The sequence below is a fragment of the Narcine bancroftii genome, chromosome 3 (genome assembly GCF_036971445.1).
Source record: "Narcine bancroftii isolate sNarBan1 chromosome 3, sNarBan1.hap1, whole genome shotgun sequence".
Taxonomy (NCBI): Eukaryota; Metazoa; Chordata; class Chondrichthyes; order Torpediniformes; family Narcinidae; genus Narcine; species Narcine bancroftii.
In genome coordinates this window covers 195,322,584-195,343,415 of record NC_091471.1, presented here as the reverse complement: position 1 = coordinate 195,343,415, position 20,832 = coordinate 195,322,584, and the positions used below count along the sequence as shown (strand labels likewise).

General features: G+C 44.4%; 1 protein-coding gene and 1 long non-coding RNA gene across 2 annotated transcripts in view; one reads left to right on the top strand and one right to left on the bottom strand.

The window, feature by feature from the left end:
- Positions 1 to 20,832, top strand: part of LOC138756347 (uncharacterized) — a 62,689-nt gene that overhangs the window by 7,217 nt on the left and 34,640 nt on the right. The window lies entirely within an intron of this gene.
- gucy1b1 (guanylate cyclase 1 soluble subunit beta 1) overlaps positions 13,579 to 20,832 on the bottom strand; it is a 47,449-nt gene continuing 40,195 nt past the window's right edge. The window contains exons 11-13 of the mRNA XM_069922864.1: positions 18,779 to 18,919; positions 15,485 to 15,639; positions 13,579 to 13,912 (exon numbers count right to left, since the gene is read on the bottom strand). Coding sequence (XP_069778965.1) covers positions 13,780 to 13,912; positions 15,485 to 15,639; positions 18,779 to 18,919 — 429 coding nt within the window. The 3' untranslated portion in view covers positions 13,579 to 13,779. The remainder of the gene's footprint in view (positions 13,913 to 15,484; positions 15,640 to 18,778; positions 18,920 to 20,832) is intronic.

Genomic DNA, 20,832 nt, shown 5'->3' with positions numbered 1-20,832 from the left:
TTTCCAACCTCACTGATTGTGGCCTGCTAGATAAGACATCAAGGATCCAGTTGCTGAGCGAGGTTGCCATCGAGGAGGGGAGGGTGAGAGGTTGGGGGAAGGCTGAGGCCTAGATAGTGACATTTAGAAATGACTTTGCAAGGGACTATGGTATTGAAGAGCATAGCGTGAATAAAAGCTCTCACGACTGGAGGGAGAACAAACGCCTTTATTAGCTTATACATATGGGTAGGGTTTCACAATAGTCTTCGGAAGGGTTCTGGGTTTAAGCAAGAAACCAGGGTTATATGTGAGCAGATAGGGTTGGAGCTGGGGGGGCAGGGGCAGCCATCAGCACAACATAATACCAGTGAATCCCAGTTCACTGTATTCACCCCTTCCTGTAGAATTTAGGGTCTGTGAATGAAGACAGAGAACATGGGTTCAGAAACAAAAGTTGAAAAATATACACTTATAAATTTATAGATTTAAGTGGTCCGGGGGTCTGGAGATCCTGGTAGAGTGCCTTAGCACCAGGGGTGGGGGGCCTTGGACTCCTTGGGTCTCCTGGTCCCCTTGTGAGGGAGGAGAGGTGGGCAAGGTCTCCAGCTCAATGGTGGAGGGGGATGCACTTTCCTCCTGAAGCAGATCCCCTGAAACCCTGACTGGGGTTGGCGAGGATGAGTTCTGTGGTTTGCAGGGCACTTGAGGCAATGGACCTTCTGTTCCGGTGGGTGCCAAGTCCCTGATGGTGACGGTGTCCTCCCTGCCATCCGGGTACTCCACATAGGCATACGTGGGATTGGTGTGGAGCAGTTTCACCCTTTCCACCAAGGGGTCAGTCTTGCTTCTCCTCACGTTTCATGAGGACTGGACCAGGAGTGGTGAGCCAGGTTGGAAGTGTAGTTCCTGATGCTGACCTTTTTTTTCAAATTTGAATAGGAGCTCATGAGGAGTAGCATTGGTCATGGTACATGGTAGCGACCAGATGGAGTGGAGCGCCATGGGGAAAACATCCTGCCAATGTGAGTCTGGAAGGCCTTTTGACTTCAGGGCAGTTTGACAGCCTTCCAGACCATAGCATTTTCCTTTTCAACATTCCCGTTCCCCTGGGGGTTGTAGCTGGATGCAATGCCCCTCACCAGCAGGTACTGACGTAGCTCGCCACTCATAAAGTTTTAGCCCCGATCACTATGAACATAAGTGGGATACCCGAACAAGGTGAAAATGGAGTCTAGGGCCTTCATGACTGACAAAATAGATGTATCTGGACATGGAATGGGAAGCAGGAGTACCCATCAATGATTGAGAGGAAGATGTTCCCATTTGTGGAGGGGAGAGGTCCCTTAGAATCGACACTGAGCAGTTCAAAGGGCCTGGATGGCTTGATAAGGTGCGCCTTTGCAGAGTGATAGAAGTGCGGCTTGGACTCTGCGCAAACCTGGTCATTTCCCTGACGTCTTCTATGGAATAGGGCAGATTGCGCGCCTTGACAAAATGAGCCATGCACGTAACCCCTGGATGGCAGAGCTCATTATGCATAGACCGCAGTCAGCCAGTGTGTGTAGAGGCACAGCATCCTCTGGATAAGGCAGCTGGAGGGTCATTAAGGGCTCTTGGCCAATAGGAATCGTCATAATTGTAGGTGGAGAGTTCGATCCTCCATCTAGCAAACATATCATTTTTTATTTTCCCCCTTTTGACATTATTAAGCATGAATGCGACCAAGCACTGGTCAGTGAGGAGAGTAAATTTCCTACCAGCCAGGTAGTGTCTCCAGTGCCTCATGGCTTTTACAATGGCTTGAGCCTCCTTTTCCACAGATGGGTTCTGGAACTCGTGGCCTTGTAATGTCCGAGAAAAAAATGCAACCAGCCTTCCCACCTGGTTGAGGGTAGCAGCCAGGTCTACATCCAAAGCATTGCATTCCACTTGGAAAGGTACATTCTCATCCACCGCGTGCATGGCAGCTTTCGCAGTGTGATTCTGAAGGTAGTTAAAAGCCGTTTGGGCTTCAGCCAAGATGGGGAAATTAGTGGCTTTTAAGAAAGGGCGAACTTTATCAGCGTACTGAGGGATCCACTGGGTGTAATACGAGAAAAAGCCTCAAAGCCTTTGTAGTCCTGGGAATGGGGAGCTCTAACAGAGGCCGCATCCTATTGGGATCAGGGCCAATTATGCCATTCTCCACCACATAGCCAAGGATAGCCAGACGTTTAGTCCTGAACACACACTTGTCAGAGTTATAAATGTGGTTCAGAGCTTTCATCACGTGGAGAAAACTCTGGAGGTTGGCATCATGGTCTTCCAAGGTGTGCCCACAGATGATGACATTGTCGAGGTAGGGGAACGTAGCCTTCAACTCATACTCATTCATCATTCTGTCCATCTGTCTCTGGAAGATAGAAACCCCATTAGTGATACTGAAAGGGACCCTCCAGAATTGATACAAATGACCGTTAGCCTCATATGCCATGTCCGAAATGAGAGAGAGGGCATGCGTCCAGGAGAATGTATCGATTAATAGTTTGGTTATAGTCAATTACTAGCCTGGGCTTGTTTTCCCCTTTTACCACTACCACCTGTGCTCTCCATGGGGTGGTGCTAGGTTCAATGATGTCAAGCAGACATTGTGTCTCAGACTTTACGAAATCTCAGTCTGCTGTGCTGTACCACCTGCTCTTGGTAGCAATAGGTTTGCAGTCCGAAGACAGATTCGGGAAGAGAGGTGGGGGTCGATATTCAGTGTGGAGAGGCTACATGTGGGTTCTGATTTTAGGGCCCCTCCATTCTAAACTATTACAGGAGGGAAGGGACCAGAATACTCCAAGGTCACGCTTTTAAGGTGATACAGAATGTCCAAATCCAACAACACCGAAACACACAATTCATCAAGTACATACAGGTTTATCTTACAGAATTCCTCCCCTTCAAATGACAAATGTATTATACAATGTTGTTAAATACACTTAGAATGCAAATGAGACGCAAGGAATATGCGATAATTAGACGGATACATCTTTAGGTTGTACTCCTGCACAATCCATGAGTCTATGAAGCTTTCAGTAGAGCCTGTGTCGATTAGGCACTCAGTGGAATGTCCGTTTACCTTCTCAGTCACTATGGAATTGCTGATCTGGTGAGGTCTGTCCTGATCTAGAACCATCAAGGCCAGGACCCAAGATACTCCATAACTCCTCACTTGAGTGGCCCCCACCATCCTGGATTGCCCTGTGTGGGTAAGATGGTGTCGACCTTGTGGTGCGACAAGATGGCTGCCCTCCTTCCTCCTCTGATGATAGTGCCGAGTTTGAATTTTGGTTGCGGCAAGATGGCCGCTGAGCCTTTTTACGCCATTTCCTCACTGCCACTTTCCATCGGCATGAAGCACAACAAGTGGTCTCGGGTGAATTCGGACCAGGTGGCTTGGGGCTGGAATCGGATCCAGGAGCAATGCAGGCCGTAGACTTCCCCGGACTTCCCCTAGCGTGGCAAACCCTTGCCCAGTGCCATTTCTTGTCACAGCTGGAACACACTGAGTCTTTTGCTGGGCAACGAGATCAGGGATGCTGGCTCTTGCCACAGAAAATTCAATCCCTAGCACTGGAAGCGGCAGCCATTAGGACTGGGCTAGTGGGAGTGAACTCACTGGCTTCAAAGTTATCGTTCTCAAGCTTGACCTGTTCCAACAATTTGGCCAGTTCAACATACCTAGGCAGATCCTTCTTTCCTGACTCAAGCGGTTCCTGTCTCATGTATCTAGAGCGGACCCCCATGACTAGAGTGTCTCGGACCTGTTCTTCCTCACAAAAGCAGCCCGTAGCTGCTTTGTATCCGCACCTCTTGTCAAGCATCCACAGATCCAGCAGGTAGTGATTGATGGCCTCTCCTGGCCATTGGCGATGTAAACCGAGTCGGTGCTTTGCTAGGACCTCGTTTTGCGACTTCAGGTACCTAGCCTTCAACACCTCGATGGTTGTGTCATATGTACTGCATACCCTTTCATTCCTACCCTCAAAAGAGTGCGGATCTCCTGAGTTCATCACGTCTCTGGTCACATTCAGGTTGGTCTGGAAGCAGTCTAGCTAGTACGTGAACTCCTCAGCCGCGTTGGGGACATAGGGTCTATCAGCAACATCCCTGACTTGAGAGGCACTTCCATTATTAGGGAATTACCTAATAAAATTGTAATGTGAATAAAAGCACTGGAGGGAGAACAAATGCTTTTATTAGCTTATAACTATGGGTACGGTTTCACAGTAGTCTTCGAAAGAGTTCTGCGTTAAGGCAGGAAACCAGGGTTATATGTGAGCAGATGGGGGTGGAGTTGGGAGGCAGAGCCAGCCATCAGCACAACACACTACCAGTGAAGCCCAGTTCACTGCAAAGAGAAAAAGTGACAATGAGTCTTCAGCCTGAAACATTCATGATATCTCTTTCTGGAGATGCTACCTCATCTCTTCAAAATTTCTGGTTTTATTTAGGTATGCTGAAGTTATTTATGGTTGACTGGGAAAACACATCGACAGGCACAACAATGGACATACAACCACCAGCATTTAAGAAATCATGCATATTCTTCAGAAAAATATTTCACAAAAAAACAGGGAAGTCATTAATCCCTGGCTGACAGGATATACCAAACATTATATACATCAAAGAATGAGGCAATTATGTGCAATTTAGATCCCAGAAAATGTGGACCAAAGCAATTGATAAATTGTGGCAAGAGAGAATTTAAGACAATACTGGTGAGAATCATTATCTCCAAGAGATAATGTAATAACAGAAATAACAAGGATCCCTGCGAGAGGGTCAGAAACTGGAGAATTTACCACTGGAAATAAGAAAATTGTAAAGGAATTAAACAAATGCTTTGGGTTTGGTTTTACAGAAGAAAAAAACTATATTCCAGACTGAAGGAAAGACATGTACATAAAGTTCACTAAAAAGAAAGTTGGTTATGCTAGAAATTAATAAGTTCCAAGGATTCCATGAGTTTGGAAAGAAGTCAATTGTGAGATAGTGTATGTTTTGCTTACCACCTCCATAACTTAGATAGATACTGAAAATTTTCTTGCAGATTGGAAAGTAACATGCAATGCCATTATTTTAAGAATGAAAGAAAATGAAAAGGTGAACAAAAAGGAAGAGAGGGTAAGGGGGAAAGAGAGAGAGAGAATGCATGTTGCATTATCTGCTGGAATTATTTGAGGATGTGACTTAACAAATATATAAGGGGGAATCAATGGATTCAATGGATAAGGGGGCACCTGCTTCACATAGATGATGGTGGTATAGAGCACAGTGCCAGAGAAAGTGATAGAAGTGGATGGAGTAAAACATTACCTTGAAGCAGTGCTCACGCTTGAAACATTAGTTATACATCTTTATTCCTATGGATTACTCAAGACCTGTTGAGTTCCTCCAGCATCTTCGGGTACATGAAAGGAAAAGGCTTGAAGGGATATATGCAGACATATGGGACTAGTTTGGACAGCATGGACAAGTTGGTCCGAAAGGTCTGTTTCTACGCTGCAGACCTCTATTGTTTGAAAATATTGAGGCCCTGTATTATAACAATTGTTTCATCTTGATAGCCAGAGAAAGACCCATTGATGGAAAATTTTTCCTGATAGTCAATCATCTATCCACACTAAAGGATTAGTTCCCATATCATGTTTTTTTTTTCCCCCATAATAACCTGATGCAGTTTCCAGAGTCTCAGAATGAAAGTTTAATGTCAGAGAGCAGGGTGGTACAACCCCTGCTGAGAAAGAGATGACTCTACAGGGAAGGAGACAATGCCAGTGGACCAGAGAGATGCTCAGCAACTGAAGGACACACAGAGACTGTGGCTCCTGGACACTGGTGGCCGAAGGATCAAACCAGGCTGCGGGCTCCTGGAGATTGGTGGCCGAAGGATCAAACCAGGCTGCGGGCTCCTGGAGTCTGGTGGCCGAAGGATCAAACCAGGCTGCAGGCTCCTGGAGACTGGTGGCCGAAGGATCGAACCAGGCTACGGGTTCCTGGAGACTGGTGGCCGAAGGATCAAAATCTATTTTTTTCTAATAGATTTTGAATGAAAGGCCCATCCTATCATATGCCCTGTGAAAACACCACTGATAAAATGAAGCTCCTTCTTTCAGTAGGCAAAAACATACATCCTGTGCAGACTGTGAAGGAACCCATGGCTCTGAGGATCTGACAGCAGTTTTCACAGCTTGCCAATTAGTTCTAAAGATTAACCACATCAACAAGAAGTTAACCGATTTAGATCTTCCCAAACTTTTCCACTTCCTTACATGCCCAAATTGCATGTACAGTTGTTCCCGTTTCCTTCTTACAACAAAAACATCTGCCTGATACTGTTGGGTCCCATTTATTTAACTTTTGGGCGTGGTGTATAGCCTGTGTAACCAATTATATTGTATCATGTGTAACCTCATGTTTATTGTATTTCTCATAGTTCCGGAGCATAGCTTTTCCCATGTTTCATTCTTTATGTTTAGATCTTGTTCCCATTTTTGTTTGGGTTTACAGCTTGTTTCCTCATTCTCTTTCTCTTGCAGTTTGATGTACATGTTTGTTATAAATCTTTTAATTATCATTGTGTCTGTAATCACATATTCAAAATTTCTTCCTTCTGGTAACCTCAGTCTGCTTCCCAATTTGTCTTTCAAGTAGGTTTTCAGTTGGTGGTATGCAAACATTGTACCATGAGTTATACCATATTTTTCCTTCATTTGTTCAAAAGATACAAAAGATCCAGAGATTTTTCTTCTAAGTAATATAAGAAGTAAAGAACTTAGACTCGATTTGGATGGAGCACAAAAAAGATTTATTATGATAGCCTTAGCTGTAGCAAAAAAATGTATTATGTCAACCTGGAAATTAGAAGATAGCCTGAGAATACAGCAATGGTACATAGAAATGAATAAATGTATTCCATTGGAAAAAATAACATATAATTTAAGAAATAACATCACAGTATTCAAACAAATTTGGGAACTGTACATGGAACACAACAGAGAAGTCCTACCGCAGACCTCCACCACCTAAAATGACAGAAGGAGAAGACGACGAAATGAACTGACCCAGTGTGTAAAAGTAGATAACACAATTTTCTTGTTTATTTTCATTGTGTGATGACATTGTTTAATGGGTTTAATGTATCATGTAGGTTGAACTTTGGTTGGTTCGGGGGGGGATGAAGGAGGGAGGGAAGGGAGTGGGGAAAAGGGGAGAAAATGACATTGTGTATATTCAAGAGGGAAATGTTTGTGTGTATTTTGGTTCGAATGGTTCATAGTGTGAAAAATAAAAAAAAACAATAAGTTAACTGGAGATGAAATGTAGCAAGAGTGATTCAGAAAGGTGTTGCGGCAATATAGAGGCCACACTAGTCTTTGCTGAGAATGATTCTGTGGTAGACCTGTTAGTTAATATCACAGCTTGCTTAATCCTCGAGATTAATTCCACTCAGCAGTTAAATTTTGCAAAGGAAATTCCATGGACTCTTTTGTCTGAAGTCAAAGATTTTAGTGAGGTCAGAAATGTTTGGTGCTTCATTTTTCTGGGAACTGATGGCAGTGATGGAATCACTGAAGCATTTCTTCAGCCTCTGAAGTGAGACAGGTGATGACCTTCCCTGTAGTGGGCAGCAGAGGGACACCTCTATAGTTACCACAACTGTACTTGAACTTTACAAGGTCTGCTTAAAGAAATCTCTTGGTGCCTGCCACATTGACCACCGCCAGTGGGCTGATATCGCCTCCAACCGTGCACCTTGGCACCTCACAGTTCGGCGGGCAGCAACCTCCTTTGAAGAAGACCGCAGAGCCCACCTCACTGACAAAAGACAAAGGAGGAAAAACCCAACACCCAACCCCAACCAACCAATTTTCCCTTGCAACCGCTGCAACTGTGCCTGCCTGTCCCGCATCGGACTTGTCAGTCACCAACGAGCCTGCATCAGACGTGGACATACCCTTCCATAAATCTTCGTCCATGAAGCCAAGCAAAAGAAAGACTTGAAGATGACCATTATACAGTCTCTGATATCCTTGGCTTATCCTTCCCTTCCCAGATATATGCAATATGGCTGTGAATTTGGAGATGGAAGATTAAGACAAATATATGTATGTATATAAAATGAATAATATCAAAATTTGTAAGTTTAGGTGCCACTAATATTGCCTGGCATCCCCAACAAGAGAAAGAGAAGTAAAAGTGAGTCCCTTCAGTCACCGAGTGCCCGTGGATTCACTTCCATTGCTCCCCCAGCCTCTATTGCCACAGAGCTTCCTGTCCAAGTCACTGGCAAACCCAAGCTCTAGCTTCAAACCTCTAATATAATCAGAAAGCTTTCAGCACCTGAGACCCCTTCGGGAACCTTTCTTGCCCTGGGCACCCTCTCCAATCAAGATCCCACAAACCAGTCTCCAGCAGCCTGGAGCTGATCCTTTAGCCACCAGTCTCCAGGAGCCCACAGCCTCTGTGGGTCCTTCAGCTGCTGAGCACCTCTCTTGTCCACTGGCATTGTCTCCTTCCCTGTAGAGTACTCTCCCAAGCATCTCTTTCTCAGCGGGGGTTGTTGCTCCTCCCTGGTGCCAAGTAATCCTTGGAGTCTGCAACCCTTCATGGCCTGCTGCCAAGAATAACTACCATTATAGTGGATAGAGACCTCCATTGTTTCTGGATGTTAAAAAAAACACTAGCCCTTTTACCAGGTTGTTTAATGCCTGTACGGGGCTGCAGGCATTATGACTGGGCAGTAGGAGGAGCCCTGTGTCTCCGCTCCCCGCTTTCCCAGGTCCACTCCAGTGGCAGCGCTCCCATTAAGGCAGCTCTAGTAGTGCTGCCAATTTCCATTGAAGCTCTTGATCACTAATTTCAGCAGGGATATGTTCTGCTCCTGAGGCCCTTTTATTTTTGAGTTGACCTGTGAGCTTCTTGACCTCTTGTCAATAGACGTATACAGCAATGGGTCAAGCAAGCCACAAGTTCTAAGGACAGCACGTGTACAACCTCCTAGGTCACTTCACTCATACTTCTTCAGATGTGTAGAGGGAGAATATGAAACAGCACAATAAGTATACAATTGCAGATAATTTCAGGGATGAGAGGCCAAATAAAACCTATAGATGTCATAAGAAATAGGAGCAGGTGTTGGCCATCTGTCCCATTGAGCCTACTCCACCATTTAATAAGATCATGGCTGATCTGGCCAAGGATGAGTCCACCTACCTGTCTTTTCTGCACAATTATTAATTCCCCTAAGATACCCACACTCCTGTTCGGCTCCGAATCATGGGTCCTCTACCGGCATCACCTACGGCTCCTAGAACGCTTCCACCAGCGTTGTCTCCGCTCCATCCTCAACATTCATTGGAGCGCCTTCATCCATAACATCGAAGTACTCAAGATGGCAGAGGCCGACAGCATCGAGTCCACGCTGCTGAAGATCCAGCTGCGCTGGGTGGGTCATGTCTCCAGAATGGAGGACCATCACCTTCCCAAGATCGTGTTATATGGCGAGCTCTCCACTGGCCACCGTGACAGAGGTGCACCAAAGAAGAGGTACAAGGACTGCCTAAAGAAATCTCTTGGTGCCTGCCACATTGACCACCGCCAGTGGGTTGATATCGCCTCAAACCGTACATCTTGGCGCCTCACAGTTTGGCGGGCAGCAACCTCCTTTGAAGAAGACCGCAGAGCCCACCTCACTGACAAAAGACAAAGGAGGAAAAACCCAACACCCAACCCCAACCAATCAATTTTCCCCTGCAACCGCTGCAACCGTGTCTGCCTGTCCCGCATCGGACTTGTCAGCCACAAACGATCCTGCAGCTGACGTGGACATTTACCCCCTCCATAAATCTTCGTCCGTGATGCCAAGCCAAAGATGATGCAAAATCTCTTGAACTATGTCTTGAACATATGCAATGAGGGAGCCTTTGTTGCTTCCTTGCAGATAATTCGACAGATTCACTACCTTCTGTGATAAGCAGTGCCTCCTCATTATCCTAAATGAACTTCCCCTAGTTCAAGCCTCACCTACCAGTGTTAGAATTCCCAACCCCCCCCTCCCCCCACAACAATGCTGAGTGCTGTGTTTTTAAGTGACCCATACCCAGTTTTACCAGCGAGTTGGGACTCCTGTTGGGACGCAGCTGGCCCCTCCAGTGCAGAAGCTCATCGTAGGTATCCATCCAATTTCTCTCCTGTCAGCAAAGAGGGTTGTCTCCCAGCAACCTGAAGGACAGCTGGGGTACCATTGGTTGTATCATGTCTCTGGAGTTACTTGGGAGGCTTCTTAAGTAACTTAGCGATGCAAGATTCAAATAACAAAAGAGACTTTACTTACTGATGCCTTCCATCATCTAAGGAAACTCTTCACACACCCATATACATACACCCCAGAGTGGTGCACTACAGTTACTACGTGGTTACAAAATAGTTCATATTATCTTAACTATATAACAGATAGGTTAGTAAATAAACCCCAAAAAAATCACCACACAAAAACGAGCAGCATAGTCGTGGAGTCGTACAGAGTGGAAACAGGCCCTTCAGCCCAACTTACCTACGCTCATCAAAATGTCCCACCCACACTCATCCCACCTGTTTGTATTTGGCCCATATCCTTCTAAACCTATCCTATCCATGTATCCATCCAAATTTTATCTTATACATTGCAATAGTACCTGCCTCATCCACCTCTTCCAGCAATCCATTCCATACAGTGACTACATTTTGTGTAAAAATGTAACCCCTTAGGTTCCTATTAAACTCTCCACCCTCACCTTAAATAAGTGGTTATCAATTCCCCTACTCTGAGTAAAAAAACTCTGTGCATTCATCCGCTTGAATTAGATTCTTTTGAGTGAAATTAATTTTGCAACTCAATTTCTGTTTACAACTTCTTTGGTTGTTTACCTCAGTAGAAAGCATTTTGTGCTGATAGGTTTTTATACATCTTCCAATACTTCATGGAGAAAAAGATTATTCCTTTGAACTAGTTTTGTAGACCTGCTTATATTTGCCATTCTATTTCAGGGTCAAAAAGAGAAACTAATGCATTGTGGTGCTTTGTCCCAAGATTGGTGCTTCACTACCTGGTTGGCCTGCCTTCCCTCGATGACTCCACACCCTAGAATCCCCTAATAAAGGCAGTAAGCTAAGTCCCTCCCTCAGTACAAGTCCTAGGATCGAACCAGAACAGGAGCATGGTCCAAGTCTTATGGTATTAAAAGCCTTTCATCCAGCAACTCCAGCCTTTTGGTATTATTGATAGTGTATCAACTCCTATATTATTCATTCAGCATCAATGACCACCGGTATGCTTCATAGATCAATGCTGTGTCCATTTTTGTTTATCATCTACATTAATGATTTGGGTGAGAATTTAATTTAGCATAGTTAGTAACTTTGTGAATGACACCATAATCAGTATACAGCCAACTGTGAAGGTGGTTATCTAAGAATACAATGGGACCTAGTTAACAAGGAAAGTGTGCCAAGGAACGGCAGGTGGAACTCAAACAAGTGTGAAGTGTGGCATTTTGTTAAGTTATACCTGGGCATGACTTGCACAATAGATGGAAGGGACCGAGAAACTTTAGGGTACAGGCACATAGTTCCCATAAAGTGGTGACAAAGGTTGATGGGATGGCAAATTTGGCACACTTGCCTTGATCAGTCAAGGCATTGAGTTGGGCAATTATGTTAGAAATGTACAAGATGTTAGTGAGAGCACCCATGCAATTGCATCTGCAGTTCTGGTCATCAATCTATAGGAACGATTTCATGAAGCTGGAAATGATGCAGAAAAGATTCACAAGGATGTTACATTGACTTGAATTTATAAGGAGAGATTGGATATGCTGAAACATTTTGAATATAGCATAAAAGGCTGAGGAATGACCCCTAATTCTCGAGGGGTAATGCTAAGCTGAATGTTCACAATCCTTTTCCCAGGGCAGGGAATCTAAAACTAGAGGGCATAGATTTAAGGTGCGAGGGAGAAAAGTTAAATGGACATGCGCAGGGCAATTTTTGTTTTAATAATACAGTTTACTGGAACACATTCCCAGAGAGTGTGGAGTGGCAGAAGCAGATAAGATAGTGGAGTTTAAGTGGAATTGAGACAAGAAAATGAACAGGCAGAATATCCAAGCAGATGATTTTCATCTGGTGCCATCAGCACAGATACTGTCGGCCAAAATGCCTATTGCTCTATTCTGTGTTCAGTAATGATACTGTGGGTTTTGTGTCTGTGCATATGCATAACCTTGATTATGCAGTCAATGAATTATTGATCAATCTAAATTATTCACTATTGTCAATGATGCCACAACATTATCCAGATACAATGTTTTTCTGTGCTCGTTGAGTCAGCTGAACCTTTGATTTCTCCAAGTCCAAAGGCCGAGTTCAGTTGCTGATTCCAGATGTCCTTACATTGAACATTTGAAAATGTATTTCTTGAAAAGGATCCAAGAAATGTTGGTTTTCCACTGTTCCTGAGATCTACAGGCAACCCTAGAATAATTACAAAGAATGGATACAATCCTTGGCTGACCTCAGAGTCTAATGTATTTGAGTCAATGCTGGTCTGAAAGTCCCCACCTTTGTGAAGAATGTGCTTGATTGCAGCTGCCAGGTGAGTGGAACTGGAGAGTTTCAGGCCAGATGAAAAAAACCCTTTGAGTTTACACTTTATGCAATAGGGGAGGAATGGGAACATCAGCAACTACATTGTCTCCAGTATCTCCCTGCCCCTGCTCCCTATCCCAATAGCCAGGACTTCCTGAGTGGATGGTTGTGGTAAACCACTGTACATATGTTTTGGTTGCATTAGTACAGTAAAACCGCATTAGAACGCAGTAGTTGGGGTCCAAGATTTCATACCGCATTACACCTGAGTCACGGAACAGATGCATATATGTCAGAGAGCAGGGCTGCCGTCGCGGGACTTCGGGGCAGGGGCAGCCGGCGACGTCCCGTGCCAGGGGACAGGGGCAACGGGGAGGGGAGCTGTCAGGCAGCGGGGAGGGGGGCTGCTGGCTGATTGTCATCAGCCCGCCTCTTAGTAGTTTGGGCTCCACAGGCACCCACGCTACAAGCGATTCCACGGATTAATGAATTCATTCTAACAAGGTTTCACTGTACTTGTAATAGTTTATCTGAACACGCCCCTTGCTGACTGTGCCTGTGGCACCTCCTATAGACCCCTGAATAAAGGTGAATGTGCCACAGCTCCCTCCTCAGCTCAGGACAGTCAACCAGCATGGATGTTCTTCCATTCTGTTGTTATAAAAGCCTCTTCCTATACAACTTCTAGTCTTTTGAAGTAATTGATCAATAGTATCATGTGCACATGGTACACCTCTATGACTCTTACTGAAAAGTAAAAACTTCTGTTAATATGTAACCTCCAACAGGGTCAGCAGAGCAGAATCATATCCTCACCTCCCAAACGACATAAATTGCCAATGAAGTGAATCACTGATTATCAGGAACTTGTTCTTTTAAATAAAGATGACAAACTTGGCAAAATCTGCAAATCTTTGCAAAGTAAATCCCCAAAACAAGTGCTTGTGAGTATTTGTTTATTTAGTGAAGAAAAATCTTTTGATAAACAACTTCCTTGCTACTTGTCAGTTCATATAAAATGCCCTCAAGTTAGGAAAATGTTTCTCTTTTTCCTGTCATGAAGGTTAATGCTTCACTGTTTCTGAAATTAATGACTTTTCCACTGTTTATGTTCAAAATTATAAACTGTTCTTTGATTAATCATATTTCAGTCTCTTTGCATTTCCTGGACAGGAACCAAACTTTCATTGGTTCTTTCTTACCCTTCATGCTAACCAGATCTCTGTACTCCAGTTGAAACTGTTCATCTGAGTTCTCAGGACTCAAAAGGCATCTAATTATAAAAGAAGGTAGTAATTAGAACTTTTCAATATTCTTTTAAATGCAGATTGAAACAATAGGAATTCAGAAAAGATAAATATGGAACTTATAAATGTAGCATCTAACATACACAATACACAGTGATAATATCCATAATGAAAATTTCCAGCTATCCTTGCAAGTCAAGTCACATTTATTTGCTGTTCATACCATGCTTGCACAGTAAAGATGAGATAGCATTTCTCCAGGACCACAGAGCATATTTACATAAATACAAGTTAGAATAGAAGTTAAACACGTTAAAATATTAAGTTGTATACAGTAAAAATCCATGGTACCCTATCCCCAAATGTTCTGGGAGTTCAGGAGTCTGATGACTTGAGGGAAAAAGCTGTTACCCAATCTGGATGCAAGGGCCTGAGTACTGCAGCACCTCTTACCTGATGGCAGAAGGGAGAATAGTTTACCTGAGGGGTGTATGGAGTCCTTCACAATGTTTATTGCCTTTCATCTGCATCGAGTGTTGTAGATGTCCTTCTTGGTAGGAAGAAAGCTCCCAACCATCTTTTCCATTGATTTCACTATCCTCTGCAGAGTCTTGCAGTAAAAGTTGGTTCAGCTTCCAAACCAGGCGGTGATGCAGTTGCATAGGATGCTCTCAATACATCCTCTGTAGAATGTAGTTAGTATGGAGGGTGGGAGATGAACTATCCTCAGCCTTCACAGGAAGTAGAGGCATTGCTGGGCTTTCTTGGATATAGAGCTGGTGTTAAGGGACCAAATGAGGTTCTCTGCCAAGGGCACTCCAAGGAACTTGATACTCTTGATGACATACCATTGAATTTCTTTCCCCACCCACCCCCTGACTACCAATATCCTTGGGGTCAAAACTGACCAGAAGCTGCACTGAAGTAGCCATGTGCATCTTACACGTAATGTGTTGACAAGAGCAGATCAGAGGCCAGAATCCTGTGGTATGTAACTCCCCTCCTTACTCTCCAAAGCCTATTTACCATCTACAAGGCTCAAGTTAGAAGTGTGATGGAACATTCTCCATTTGCCTGGACGAGTGCAGTTTCAACAACACTCAAGATGCTCAAAACCATACAGGACATGGGATTTACAGGCACCCCATCGACAACCATTCACTCACTCCACTAATGGAGCATACTAGTAGCAGAAGCTTGTGTATGACAGTGACTCACCAGGGCTCTTCAGACAGCACCCTCCAAGCCCACGGTCTCTACCAGCTAGAAGGTCAAAGACGGCACATGTATGTGATCACCACCACCTGGAAGTTGCCTTCAAGGCACACCCCATCCTGACTTGGAAATGTATCATCATTTTTTTCACAATTGGTCAATATCCTGGAACTCTCTTCACAACAGCATTGAGTGTCTCCCCACCCTCACCAGATCCACTCCAGCAGATCAAGAAGGCAGCTCATCACAATCTTCTCAAGGGCAATAAGAGAAGGGGAATTAAAAGTTGTTTCGCCCTGTGATGCCACATTTACTGAATGAATGAATAAAACACAATACGCTCCTTCTCCCCCTCCTTCACAACTGATTAAGCTTACACTCACCTGTATGTATAATCTGAGACATTGATTCTCCCCCTTTCTCCAGTGGTTTCTGTTCTGCTTGTTAGGTTGACCGTATTTCCAAACAAACAATAGCGAGGCATCCTCTGGCCAATTACACCAGTGACAACTTCCCCAGTGTGAATGCCAATTGTGATCTGAAGTGAAAGAAGATATCACTTTGGATTATATCTGCAGTTTTGGAGAATTCAACAGCAGTATCTGAGTTGGGGGCAGTGAAGATGCAGGAAAGGAAGTGTAGTTGGGCCACAGCTAGAGGTTTGTATTCATTTCACATTCTAGGAAGGATACGAAGATGAATTGTTGAGAAAATGTAGAGGAGGGGATTTCTGAGTGGTCCATTGATAAGGGGCATTAAGTACACTGTTAGGTTGCAACTGAGGGGATTCTCCCTCAACCAGAGTACTGATTTGAAACTATGTATAAGGTTATAATGACTTCAGATAAAGCAGACAAAGAAAAGTTGTTCCCGGTGGTTGTCAGTTCAAGGATGTTCAGGAGACAGATTCAAAGTTAGAACAAGAAATACAGGAAGACTTTGAAAGATTTTTTTTACATTACAAGTGCTAATGAACTGGAACTTGCCACCTACAAGAGTACTTAAAGCAGAGACAATGATGTCAAATGTCTTTGGAGAGGCTTTTAGTGGAACTGGCAGGGCTAAGGGGAGGAGCAGGAGAACAGAATTGACAGGGTGCTTTACAGAGAAATGGCATGGACTCAGTGGATAACTGAACATCTCTGTACAATGGCTTCATAGTTCATGTCTTCACAACTTGATAAGTTTTCTTTCCATTTATCAACATCTATATCTCCACTTTTGCATGGAATCTTTTACGTGCAATTAAATAATTATTTCAGATTGAAGAGACTGCCATCCGTGCGGTACCGGATGTAAACAGCGTCTTCATTGTTGGGGTCTTTCATGGCTTGGTTCAGCATCATGCTGAAGAAGATTGAAAAGAGGGTTGGTGCGAGAACACAGCCTTGCTTCACGCCATTGTTAATGGAGAAGGGTTCAGAGAGCTCATTGCTGTATCTGACCCGACCTTGTTGGTTTTCGTGCAGTTGGATAATCATGTTGAGGAACTTTGGGGGACATCCGATGCGCTCTAGTATTTGCCAAAGCCCTTTCCTGCTCACGGTGTCGAAGGCTTTGGTGAGGTCAACAAAGGTGATGTAGAGTCCTTTGTTTTGTTCTCTGCACTTTTCTTGGAGCTGTCTGAGGGCAAAGACCATGTCAATGGTTCCTCTGTTTGCGCGAAAGCCGCACTGTGATTCTGGGAGAATATTCTCAGCGACACTAGGTATTATTCTATTTAGTAGAATCCTAGCGAAGATTTTGCCTGCAATGGAGAGCAACGTGATTCCCCTGTAGTTTGAGCAGTCTGATTTCTCGCCTTTGTTTTTGTACAGGGTGATGATGGTGGCATCACGAAGATCCTGAGGCAGTTTACCTTGGTCCCAACAAAGCTTGAAAAACTCATGCAGTTTGGCATGCAGAGTTTTGCCGCCAGCCTTCCAGACTTCTGGGGGGATTCCATCCATACCTGCTGCTTTGCCACTTTTCAGTTGTTCGATTGCCTTATATGTCTCATCCAGGGTGGGAACCTCATCCAGCTCTAGCCTTAGGGGCTGTTGAGGGAGCTGGAGCAGGGCGGAATCTTGGACTGAGCGGTTGGTACTGAAAAGAGATTGGAAGTGTTCTGACCATCGGTTGAGGATGGAGATCTTGTCGCTGAGGAGGACTTTGCCGTCTGAGCTGCGCAGCGGGCTTTGGACTTGGGGTGAGGGGCCGTACACAGCCTTTAGAGCCTCGTAGAAACCCCTGAAGTCGCCAATGTCCGCGCTGAGCTGTGTTCGTTTGGCGAGGCTAGTCCACCACTCATTTTGGATCTCCCGGAGTTTGCGCTGAAGATGGCTGCATGCGCGACGGAAGGCTTGTTTCTTCTCTGGACAGGACGGCTTTGTAAGGTGAGCCTGGTGGGCAGCTCGCTTCTTTGCCAGCAGCTCCTGGATTTCCTGGCTGTTTTCGTCAAACCAGTCCTTCTTTTTCCTGGAGGAGAAGCCCAGTACCTCTTCAGTGGATTGCAGTATGGTAGCCTTCAACTGATCCCAGAGGGTTTTCTGAGGCGCCTGCAAGCTCACACCAATACACAAGAGAAACTTGTCCGTGAACTACTCTTTGCAGATGATGCCGCTTTAGTTGCCCATTCAGAGCCAGCTCTTCAGCGCTTGACGTCCTGCTTTGCGGAAACTGCCAAAATGTTTGGCCTGGAAGTCAGCCTGAAGAAAACTGAGGTCCTCCATCAGCCAGCTCCCCACCATGACTACCAGCCCCCCCACATCTCCATCGGGCACACAAAACTCAAAACGGTCAACCAGTTTACCTATCTCGGCTGCACCATTTCATCAGATGCAAGGATCGACAATGAGATAGACAACAGACTCGCCAAGGCAAATAGCGCCTTTGGAAGACTACACAAAAGAGTCTGGAAAAACAACCAACTGAAAAACCTCACAAAGATAAGCGTATACAGAGCCGTTGTCATACCCACACTCCTGTTCGGCTCCGAATCATGGGTCCTCTACCGGCACCACCTACGGCTCCTAGAACGCTTCCACCAGCGTTGTCTCCGCTCCATCCTCAACATCCATTGGAGCGCTCACACCCCTAACGTTGAGGTACTCGAGATGGCAGAGGTCGACAGCATCGAGTCCACGCTGCTGAAGATCCAGCTGCGCTGGATGGGTCACGTCTCCAGAATGGAGGACCATCGCCTTCCCAAGATCGTATTATATGGCGAGCTCTCCACTGGCCACCGTGACAGAGGTGCACCAAAGAAAAGGTACAAGGACTGCCTAAAGAAATCTCTTGGTGCCTGCCACATTGACCACCGCCAGTGGGCTGATAACGCCTCAAACCGTGCATCTTGGCGCCTCACAGTTTGGCGGGCAGCAGCCTCCTTTGAAGAAGACCGCAGAGCCCACCTCACTGACAAAAGGCAAAGGAGGAAAAACCCAACACCCAACCCCAACCAACCAATTTTCCCTTGCAACCGCTGCAATCGTGTCTGCCTGTCCCGCATCGGACTGGTCAGCCACAAACGAGCCTGCAGCTGACGTGGACTTTTTACCCCCTCCATAAATCTTCGTCCGCGAAGCCAAGCCAAAGAAAGAAATAATTATTTGCTGAGAATTATGCATCAAAATTAAAAAGCATTTTTAATGTACCACAGAGAGGGGAAATGTGATCAATGTTTATATATGGCTAACCTGCACAGGTTCTCCGTCGATTTTCACCTGTCCTGCAATTTCCATCATATCTAATGCCAGGTGACAGATGGAACGAGCATGATGGACACATGGCTCTGGCAGACCACTCACAGTCATGTACTTATCGCCAACTGTCTCCACCTGAAGAAATAAGAGCAAAGTACGAGTTTACTATAAGAAGCCAATGGAATAAAGAACAATCTAAAATTTGGAGATGTCCCAAATCTTCAAGTACTTTCAATTTTTTTTTAATAAGAGGGCTTTTGACACATTGGCAAAGTATTGAGGCCAGGTGTTGCATTTCACCCTTCAGTCTTAACTCACGTCCCCTAGTTCTTGTCTCACTCAACCTCAGTCACAAAACCTTCCTTGTATTTAATCTTTTTATCTCCCTCATAATTTTGCATACCTCTATCAAATCTCCCTTCATTCTTCTATGCTCCAGGGAATAAAATCCTAACCTGTTTAGCCTTTCCCTGTAATTCAGTTCCTCTAGTCCTGACAACATCCTTGTAAATCTCCTCTGCACTCTTTCAATCTTATTGAAATAGTTATTGTGGTTTGGTGATCAAAATTGCACATAATCCTCCAAATTTGGCCTCACCAATGTCTTGTACAACTTCACCATAGCATTTCAACACCTAAACTTAATAAAATCCCTTTCAGGGAATTATGTATCTGTATCCCCAGATCCCTCTGTTCCACCGCACCCCTCAGTGCTCTACCATTTACCTGGGTAAGTCCTACCTTGGTTCGTCAATAATTTGAAATTAAAATCACATATTTAATAAAACATAACAGCAGTTCCATCTGATAAAATCTGGCACAGAGGAAATATTAAGACAAATAAGTAAATGCTTGATCACGAGCAAAAAAAACTGTTGGAGGGACTCAGCAGGACATAAACATCTGTGAATGCAAAGGGATGGTCGGTGTAAATCTGCATGATGAATGATAGAGGGGCTGGTGAGTGATGGGTAAAAACAGTTAAGGGAAAGAAATCAGGCGGAAAGAGCCAAGTGAGGGGAAAGGAGGAATCAGACAAGGGAGAGATGATTCCATTTGTGTGAGAATGAAACCATTTGTGTGATAGAAAAGGTACACCAAGGGAGAGGAAACCCAAATGGGTTAATGAGCAAATAGAACTAGGTGGGGGTAAGTAATTAATCTGGGTAATGGGAGGGAGGGGGTACAGCAGGGGGGGGGGGGTGTTGCATTATGAAAAAAATGGTACATATCACAAGTCCGTGTCATCCAAAATTTCTCATCTGCATGTATATTCAGTAACGCAAATTGAAAAATAATTGATTTTGTGTTTATTTGTGTTCTTTTTTTTTTAAACATAAATGCTATGAGAGTGGATTTCATATTACATCACAAATTTTTGGGTAGTGATATGTAAATTCTGTAAGGACAAATTTCCATAACCTGAATGGTTGTAAAATGGGGGTCACTGTAACCTGGAGGGGGTGGGGAATTAGATTCTCCTTCTTTCAGCACAGTAGACCAAAAAAAAACTGAAGAATTTAATAGTGTTTGTACTTAATGACAAAGGAAATATAATTTTTTACATTGTGCCAGGGATGGCCAAACTTGCTTAATGCAAGAGGTACATACAATAAACTTCAGATGTTTGAGAGTCGCAAGACATGACAAAATATTACATGATCATTCTAACTCTTACATGCACATTATTTTACATAAAAATTATATAAATATTAAGAAATACATGTACGTAATGCTATTTATTCATGTGTGTAGTTTTTAAAATGATCATTTGTATTAGTTCCAAGAATCAAGAAATATACATATCACATGTAATAGTCAAATTTAGTGGACCAACTTTTAGGGTAAAATTTCGGGGGTCAACCATTACACTTTTGACCACGTTAAGCACCAGAGTCATTCGGAGCATCGGAATTTCAGGTGTGCAGTCGGGGGAGTGGGGGGGGCGGTGGTACGGCTGGGACCAAGTGGTAACTCTGCATTCAGGGCGTCGGGAACTCGGATGGGTAGCCAGCCAGGGCCTAGGCGAAAGTCTGTGGTCGGGGCAT